This window comes from Lactuca sativa, chromosome 6 (genome assembly GCF_002870075.4).
Source record: "Lactuca sativa cultivar Salinas chromosome 6, Lsat_Salinas_v11, whole genome shotgun sequence".
Classification (NCBI taxonomy): Eukaryota; Viridiplantae; Streptophyta; class Magnoliopsida; order Asterales; family Asteraceae; genus Lactuca; species Lactuca sativa.
The window spans coordinates 134648973-134658594 of record NC_056628.2 but is presented as its reverse complement, the minus strand read 5'-3'; the positions used below and the strand labels follow the sequence as shown (position 1 = coordinate 134658594).

At 35.3% G+C, this 9622-nt stretch overlaps 2 protein-coding genes across 3 annotated transcripts; both read right to left on the bottom strand.

Moving 5' to 3' along the window:
* Window positions 1-1479: 1479 nt before the first annotated feature.
* On the bottom strand, window positions 1480-2658 carry LOC111919219 (N-terminal acetyltransferase A complex catalytic subunit NAA10). The gene is made up of 2 exons (XM_023914832.3): window positions 2256-2658; window positions 1480-1925 (listed from the first exon to the last, which is right to left on the bottom strand). Exons 1-2 carry the CDS (start codon window positions 2553-2555, stop codon window positions 1686-1688), a joined length of 540 nt encoding a protein of 179 aa, XP_023770600.1. The 5' UTR covers window positions 2556-2658; the 3' UTR covers window positions 1480-1685.
* Window positions 2659-5376: 2718 nt separating this feature from the next.
* LOC111919220 (uncharacterized) lies at window positions 5377-9353 on the bottom strand. Of its 2 annotated transcripts, none has more exons than XM_023914834.3 (6): window positions 8817-9353; window positions 7639-8538; window positions 6753-6947; window positions 6316-6449; window positions 5969-6079; window positions 5377-5866 (listed from the first exon to the last, which is right to left on the bottom strand). In XM_023914834.3, exons 1-6 carry the CDS (start codon window positions 8979-8981, stop codon window positions 5797-5799), a joined length of 1575 nt encoding a protein of 524 aa, XP_023770602.1. In that variant the 5' UTR covers window positions 8982-9353; the 3' UTR covers window positions 5377-5796. The 2 variants fall into 2 exon arrangements, with proteins under 2 accessions (XP_023770602.1, XP_023770601.1); XM_023914833.3 differs by having other exon boundaries at window positions 6316-6470; window positions 8817-9352.
* Window positions 9354-9622: the final 269 nt, after the last annotated feature.

The following is a 9622-nucleotide window of genomic DNA, read 5'->3' as shown; positions in this document are numbered from 1 at the left end:
TCTAAAATGCGCCTGGAAGGTGTGATGATTTGACGAAAACAAGACTTTTCTCGGGCAGCACTTTGACCGGAAAGTGGAAAAGTTCTCAGGAATCTCCGGACTTCGAACCTTCGTCAGAGCTTGGATATGGAACCGGGATGTCGGGATAGTCTCGAGAGGCTTGAAAGTGAGAAAATGGGAGAGAAATGGTGTAAATTAGCAAATGAAGTCAGAACCCTCGCATCCTATTTATAGGAGGGGAACCTGGCCCTCGTATGTTGGGCGTACGTTAGCGATGACGCCACCCTCGGACGCCGGACTTCGGATGGGACGGGCTAGAGTGCATAGGGGAGATGTGGTTGATCTGAGGCCTTTCATCGGGTACGTTGGGCGTACCTTCGTATGCTATAGCGTACCCCCTCGGTTTGTGTGCCCCAATCTTCTAAAATGCATAACTTTCGCATACGAGCTCCGTTTTTGACGTTCTTTATATCCACGCGTAGGTGAGAATATAATCTACAACTTTCATTTAGACTTCGTTGGCAAATTTTGACTTTACTATTAATTATATATTTTAACAGGCCGGGACAAGAAAAATCCGTTAAAAATCCATAACTTCTCCATCCGATGTCTGTTTTCGTCTGTCTTTTTACCGTTGTACTACTATTGTCGAGATCTTCAATTCTCGTTTAGGTCGTGTCGGCTAAATATCGCTCGATCTCTATTTTGAGTTTTTAGCTGTCTACCGCTACTCCGAAACTTAAAAAAATCATAACTTCCTCATACGAAGTGAAATTTGGACGTTCCTCTTATGTACGTTCACGGTTTAATGATATCTACAACATTCTTTCAGATACCTAAGGCTAAAAAATATTTTATTGAAATTTCGCGTTTTACGCTTAATAGTGTTTTATCGGTTTTGCTGTGGATTTTCGATTGGTCATAGCTTCTTCGTTATAACTTTGATTTTTGTGTTTTTTATATTTCTGAAAACCTTGTTACAATATCTATTACTTTATGTATCCCAATTGAGACTTTTGAACATTTCATTTCTGCTGCTATTTTTATTTATTTATTAATTCAAAATAGATTACAATACTTGACTTAGGTCATTACATTGACTTGAAATATCGGGTTGTCACATCTACCATTTCTTGATGTATCACCATCTTTTGTTTTTGTTTAATTAGATGTTCAATCTATTTTATCAACTAATTGTTGAATATTATTCCACCAAAAGTTTTTCATTGAAGGCAACATCTTTGTTGTTAGGTCATCTGACATTTATGTGTAATTGTTGGACTAAGATGTTTTTGACCTTTTAAACCCCATATGTTCCATTCCTCGTCAATTGAACCACTTTTTCTTTGTGCCAATAAGTTATAAATTTCATTGAACTTAGCAATCTTCTGTTTCAAGTCTCACAATTCTAAAGATAGTTATTGGCCAATAGTACAAGTGAGCAAATGTCTAAAATAACCTTCACCATAGCTAGTAATGTATAAAAAGACTTCATTTTATACTTTATGCAAAGATAACAGATGTTGCAATTAACACAATAACATCACAAAACAGAAATGGTATTCTGTATATATAGAGCCATGCAATCTTCATTGTCCACCCCAAAAAAGTAAGACATGACAAAGAGTTGCTCTCATCTATGCAAATGACATAAATGCCCCTCCTCATAGAAAATTGTACCTACATCACTCTGCTTTTGCATCTCCAGAGCAGCAACCACCACCATGGTGGTGGTGGTGGTGGTGGTGATGTTGATGTAGAGTTTTTCCTTTGAGTTCTTTCCTCATATCATATGCATCTTCTCCATCTGCATAATATTTAGCCTCCATGTCATGAATCTTGTATCCCAATGTCTCTGTGTACAAATTGAATGCTGCCCTGTTACTCTTCCTCACATGGAGTGACACATACTCAGCACCAAAAACCTAATTAAAAAAAATCAGTTTATGCAAAGAACAAAGAACAAAGATACGATTTATAAGTCAAAAAGAATGAGTTATAATGATTTATGAACACATTTGAATAAGGGTAGCAGCTTACGTTCATTGATTTGTTTATTACAGTATTGAACAAAGACCTAACAAAAAATGGACTTTAGCAAGCGATCACAGAAGAAGTGATCACGAATCACGATATATCAAATACTATCGAATGATTCGAATCCAAATTTATTCACAACTCAATACTATCCAATCAAATTACTCAAAAACCGATATCAAAATTCGCAAATTGACGAAATAGAGAGATAGACCTACCTGTTCCATGGCGTTCTGAGCAGCAGCCATGAGCTTGGTTGCGAGCCCTAACTTACGATGCGTTCGAAGAACAGCGAGGGAAGTGATGTGTCCGTGACACTCGGTGGTTTCTTCTTCCATCTTAGCAAGCACATAACCGACGATCTTTCCTCCATAATCTTCGGCGACGTAGAGGAGCTGGGGCCATGAGAGAATGTGGTAGAAGTAGTATTTCATTTGGTAGTTTTCAGGAAGACAGAAGAGGTTGCAGGCTTGCATCGCAAGCAGGTCGTCTATGGTAGCTTTGCGTATGCACACCATTTTCGAAATTGGATTGAGAAGATGTGGCGTTTCTTCGGAAAAGAGGGGTTAGGGTTTTGTTTTGGAGACAGAGAAAACAACACTGTAATAGTGTAATCTATCGCTCCCAAATCTGTAATTTCAATGGCGTTTAATTAATTATAATATTTTTATTCTTGTTTAAAAAGTAAAAACCATTTTTATAAGTTTTTAGGAAAGAAAATGTATATTATTATTAGCCATTAGGAGAGGTAAATAATATAAAATCAACCTTGTGAATTGTTTTGTATCTGATGGTAGAATTTTTGGTCAATATTAGCAACTAATTATATTCTATTAAATATATTCTTTTAAGTTTAGTATTTTATATAATTAACTACTAATATTTTTATTATACTTCCGGTTATACTTAATCTTCCAACCTTATTATTTTTAAGTACTTAATTTGTTTCATTTTATGACTTTATTTTAATTTGTGTATTGTAATATACTTATACTATTTAACATCATTTGTTGTTAAATATAATTTTCTATAAAATATATTATATGTTTAAGAATAAAGATGAGAGAAAATATTTCATAAAAACAAAGATACACTAGTTGGTTAATTTAAAATATATGTTTTTAAAAGCCGTTGTTGGGTAGAATGGCCTCCTTTTATGTTTTGTTTGTTAATTTGTATTATTGAGACATAATTCTTGTTCATATGCTTATATTTTACTGCCCACAATGACTTCTTTCTTTGTTTGCCTCATTTTGCAAGTTCTTAGATCCATACGCTCCTAATTTAGTTTACATATGTTTATGTTTTGATGTTAACTTTTGATTTACTTTTTTTTATTTGTTTTTTTACAAGTATCGATTACACATGCCAGATGTCATCTATATGACGCAGTTGCTCTATCTTTTATGGAGACACAATTGTCTAACGTTTGCTCTTTATCCATCCTATTTTAATAATGATTATTAGGATCTGTTGTATTGTTGCAGAAATAACATCTTATATTATAGTTCTTTTCCATTTTAAATTTTCATGTAGTGTAACTTTACCTATCAATAGTGATGTCATAATAATATTTTCCTTTTGAAACATTATAGTAGTGGTTAGATGAATGTTTTTGGGTTCATGAAAATTTTTATAACATTTTAGTTAGGACAGGGACCAAAACTGCAAGCAAACTAGCTTAAAAGGACCACCAATCCAAAAAAATCGAGATTAGACTAAAACCCCAAAAAAATACATACCACAAGGACCATTTTTGCAATTTTGTCTAAAAATAACTACATCTTCTTATTCACCTATCTTCTCTAATCAGTCAAACTACTTCTAATAAAGCTTCAAAATTAAACTCTTGTCATATTGACCCAAAACTCAAACAATTACTAGCTTAATTCACAATCAACTATTAAGGTCATTTTCCATATGGTTGTAATAAAACGTTCTTGATAAATGATATTAAAACATATTTAGTCTTAACAAACTTTAGGATTTAATACAAAATTTCTCTTTTACCAAACTTTTTCTATTCTTTTAGTATTAAGTAAAAATAAGAACAAATTACTGAAATTGTCCCTATGGTTTGCCAAAATTTCATGTTTGGTCTCTAACTTTTGTTTTTCACTCAGACCGTCCTTAGGTTTTGATTTTGTTACGATGTAAGTCCCTGCCTAATAGAAAATGTCTATAATACCCTTAATATTTTATTTTTCAGTTTAATATTTTATTAATTAAAACAATCAGTTAATATACATAAACGATAGGTCCCACCTCACTCCCAACCCTACCCCAACTCATCTCGCATTCTCTCACATCTGATAAAGAAAGTAAATCAACCCCTACCACCACTAGAGACACCAAATCGTGGCCACCAAATCCACCAGATCACCGGCGATGGACGCACTCAAACCGTCGTCTACTTTGTATTTATCGACTCTTTCTTCTTGTCGCTTTTATCTCTCTCGCCGAAAACCTCTTCAGCCGTCATCATCAGTTTTGCAAAGGTTTTACCGACGCCGATTTCTCTCTACCCATCTTCCTCCCATTTTTGTCCTGATCTGCTTGTTGATCGCTTTCTTGAAGTAGATATATTTGGCGATGGTCAATGGCAGAGGTGGTGCCAACAGATCTGGTAGTAGAGACTTCAAGGCACGATGGATGTGGCTTTAGAGCAGCTATGATGGTGGCTTTAGAGCGGAGATGGTAGTGACGTGTGGTTTATGTCGATGCTTTGGTCGTCTGAGTTTTGGTCTCGTCAGATTTGAGTTACAAGTTAGGGTTAGAGGAGTAGGTGATGGTTTTTTGACAGTGGGTGGTTGGTGTTTGCTTTAGATTTGTTCAGATCCGCATCAGCTTTGGTTGTCATATCTCATCAATTGTTTAGGTTATATAATAGATTTTTTTTGGATGTATTTTCATTTTTCCGATGGCGGCCGGTGGTGGTTTCCGGTGGCTGACAGGTTTTTGACAAGGGTGGTGACATATGGTGGTGATGATGCGATTGTTTGATTTCTGGTATGATTTTCAGGTTTTCGGGTAGATTATGGTTTGATAATTGTTTGAGGTTCGATTGTAGTGGTTTTCGGTGGCTGGCAGCGGTCGGAGGTGGCTGATGTTAGCTGTGGGAGTGGGAATGGTAGAAGTAGAGCAGGAGTGAGAGTGCAATTAGGTCAATAAAAATAATAAGAAATTTGAAAAGGAAAATATTAAGGGCATTATAGTCATTTTCTATTAGGCAGGGACTTACACCGTAACAAAATCAAAACCTAGGGATGGTCCAAGTGCAAAACAAAAGTTCGGGACCAAACACGAAATTTTAGCAAACCACAAGGACGATTTCAGTAATTTGTTCTAAAAATAAAACACATATAATTTATCATATTAAATCTTATCTTCAAACAACTAGCAAAACCACCACCAAAGTACAAAGAATGTAACAAGAAAATACAAGACAACCAAAGTAGTTGTTTGACATTAAAATTAAAAAAAAAATTAAAAAAAGTAAAAATCAACAAAATACATCCGGATCTTTGGTTTCTAGGAAAGAAGCCAACTCAAATCTTGTTTTCTCACTTATTTTTCAAGAATTCATGCACCAAAATGATTTTGCACAAAAACTTCCATCCTTTTTTTACAAGGCTTTAACAAGTCAAGTCAAGAAACCCAAACACAAACCAAAACCAACACCCCATAGATTTTTAGTTTCCCGTTTTACCCTCAAGTTCCAAGCTTGGTTCTATAGGTCCACAGGGGCAAAAGGGTCTTTTATAGTTGCAAACCTTGAGTAGGCAATGAGCCCGTTTTGCAAATGTCCCCACGACATAATGGGCAAATCCTGTTTCATCAAATGAATTTAAAGTTTTAAACTTAAGTGAAATGTAATTTAATAATTTACACATTTAACCCTAGAATAAATAAAATATTAGCAAAAAAGCACCTGTGGATTTCCTTGAGCCATTTGTCAATGCATAGTCTATGAAACTCATGATGACATGGAAGCACACGAACTTCATCTCCATCTTCATATTCAACAAGGCAAATGTAACATCTGTTCACAAATAAATCAAAACCAAAATTACAACATTTCTTCTTTAAAAAAACTTCAAGCTAAATTTACCTATTTGCCCATAAAAAAGAAATACTCAGATCCTAGCATAAAAGAATGTCCATTTTCCTTCCCTTTCTTTTCAAATGCACGTATAAAATAATATCTTTCTGTTTTATTGTTGTTAAAAAAGATGGAAGAAATAAGGAGAAAAATATAAATATATATTATATACATACTGTGCATCATCTTCATTTAAATGATTTGGCAACTTGTGATGGTGTTTAAGAGGAAGAGCTTCCACAACTTCAATTGGAGCAGGAATTGATCCGATTGATGACAGTGTAGGCCTTGATGAAGAAACTACAGATTGCTGATGAATTTCATCCAAAACCTAATTAAAATAAGTCCACGAGTTTCAACTCATATAAATATATAAAATTTTTTAAATGAAATATCAAAACTTCAAAACATATCATCCTTAAAGCCCCATTCTCTACGCATGACCTCAAAGACTGAGCCTCAAACTGATGTCAATGGGACAAAAACAAAAAGTTGTACTTTTTGTCAGATCCAAAAAGGTGGAACAAGATGGGACAGGACCACTTATCTATGAAAAAGACGAAAATGACCTTCTCATTATCAAAAAGAAAAAGTAAAGAAAAAACGATATCACCTCAAAGAGAGCTTCGGCCAACAAAACAATTCTTGAAATGCTACCCCTTGTACTATTAGTATTCCCATCATTTGAGTCTTGATTGTTGATTCGACATGAGCAATGTCCTGATTGATATTGACCAGATAATATACAAGACCTTTCATGACCTGAAAGATTCTCAAATCGATTTCCCATTCTTTGTAATGCGTGTACCTAATAATGCCCAAAATCCCACAAAAGGTTTGTTATGAAGTGCTCGTTTTGTTAAGAAACAGGCGACATGACAAAACAGGTTGTACTGCATTTGACTCAGACTGATGTCAATAAGACAAAGATTGCAACTTTTTGTCTCACCTACAAAAGGGTTGTACTACATTTGACACAGACTGATATCAATAAGACAAAGATTGTAACTTTTTTGTCTGACCTACAAAAGGGTTGTACTGCATTTGACTTGCATTTGACTCAGACTGATATCATTAAGACAAAGATTGTAACTTTTTGTCTGACCTACAAAAGGATTGTACTGCATTTGACTGAGACTGATGTCAATAAGACAAAGATTGCAACTTTTTGTCTCTCACCTAAAAAGGGGTAGTTGGGCGTTATAGGGACGGATGTTAATGAGACAAAAATTACAACTTTTTGTCAATAAGACAAAGATAGCAACTTTTTGTCTCACCTAAAAAGGTGTAACATGGTATTATAGGGACTGGTGTCAATAGGACAAAAGTTGTAACTTTTTGTCACACCCAAAAGAGATGGGACATGGACTTGCTCTCGATCTTTGGTTGAAAAAAGACGTGAATGCCCTCCTCATCCTCATCGTCGAAAATAGCCCAAGAAAGATTGTACATTCGGGTCCATTCCTATGTAACAAACGCAACCAAAGTATAATGGATACCTGAGATCTTATTCTTCGTCTTCTTTCAAGAAAGTTTGACCTATGTTCAAGAAGGTTGCTATATCTAGTTTCTCTAGCACCCATGTTATCAACTTCAAAATCTTGATTCCTAAACAAGGAGTTAGAAATGGTGGAAGGAGTGTAACTAGAAGTTGTAGATATCATCTCATTCTCATTAGACAAACGTGATCCACTTTCACTAACTTCATTCACCACTTCCCTTTCTTGTTGAAATGGGAAAGATGCTAATTCAGGAAATGTTGGTCTATGAAGAACTCGATCACGAAGTCTTCCAACACTTAAAGTTCTACTAAACCTAACATTTTGTTCAACGGGTTCTCGGGATTCCATTCTCCTATTTCCACCATAGCGAGAAGCATTTCTTGGAGAAAATAAGCTTCCATTGTTATTGGCAACGGCATCTCCACTTAATTCATGGATAGAACTTATATCACTATTATCAGAGTCAGAATCATCATGTTGTGGTGCATGAGATGATGATCTTGGCATGAAACATGAAGGAAAAGGCTCACAACCCACACGGGTTTTTGTTTTGGTAGAACGATTGGAGTGAAGATCTTCATCATTTGATATGATGGAACTTGAGGAAGATTCCGGATATGCCCTTGAGGAACGTGAGCTTGTGTTACCAGGAAAGAAAGTGAAGCGAGAAAGGAAGCGACTTGAAGGGTTTTGGGAAGAAGAAGAGCCACTGGTGTTTCTTGATACAGTGCCACTTAGGCTTGATTCACCCCATTCATTCACCTGTGTTTCAGAAGGTATGCATGCCCTTTTATCTGTTCCTTTCTTTTTGATGCTTTTGTTTCGATCTGTTTTACCTTTTGATTTTGATGTAATCATGTTTGAACGATTCCCCTCGATAACGTTTTCTTTAGCTACCTGAAAAGCCAAAACACATCATTGATAAGTTCGCTCATTATTCATCAGTACTAAAAAAGCATCACGATTGTTAATCAACATTGATACAACTAATTTAACAATGTAGGGATTCCTAATTTCCTAGAACTAGTCTCTCTAGTAAGTATATATCATTCACGAATCATATATAAAAAAGTTTCAATTGAAATCGGCCAAAATCTCTCCTACTAAACTTTACGAATGCACATCCTAGGTTTTGGTTAGGGAAAAATACATAAAAGAGCAAAGAGAAAAGTAACCTGTTCGTCGTCGATGCACTCATCGTCATCAATGTCGCTGTTATCGGAAGATCCAGATGCCGGTCGAATACACGAAGTTTGAAACACATTTCTCGAATAGCTCCGCCGGCCGATAGGCGTCGCCGTCGCTTCAGGGTCAATAGATTTACTGGTGCTCGATCCCATCTATTTCTGTCAGAACACTCGCACACTAACCCGCAATCGATTAACTCCACAAAGATTTCATTTTTCAGATACCTAAATGATGAAGTTTATGCAAAGGTTTCAGATCCAGATTTTATAAATGACTGATGGGAATGGCACTTCCATTTTTCCTAAAATGAATAACATGTAGGTGGATGGATAAAGTGTACGTCCCCAATCCCATTGTGATATGTGGAAATCGGATTCGGAGGTGTTGGGGTTTGGAGGATAGAGAGGGCGGAGATAGAGCGATAGACCGCCGTGCAAACGGAGAACCCGGGATTCAAATCCGAACGACTGATTGTACCATGACTTGTATTGACGTGGGGCTTTGCGTCATTATTATTGCTGTCATGTTTTTTTCCCCACACACAAATATAGTAATATATACATGATAATGCATAAAGTGACATTAAGAATAAAAATTCAATATTACAAGATAATATATATTGTTTTGTTTGGGAAGTCATATTGTTATAAATAATTCATCTATTATTGATGGATAGACAAAGAAGAACAATTTTTATTTATCAATATTTTTTTTAACTATGTACTTCAATTTTTATGATTCATGAATATAATAATATGTACTTAAATACTCATCAAATATAAAAGATAATGAT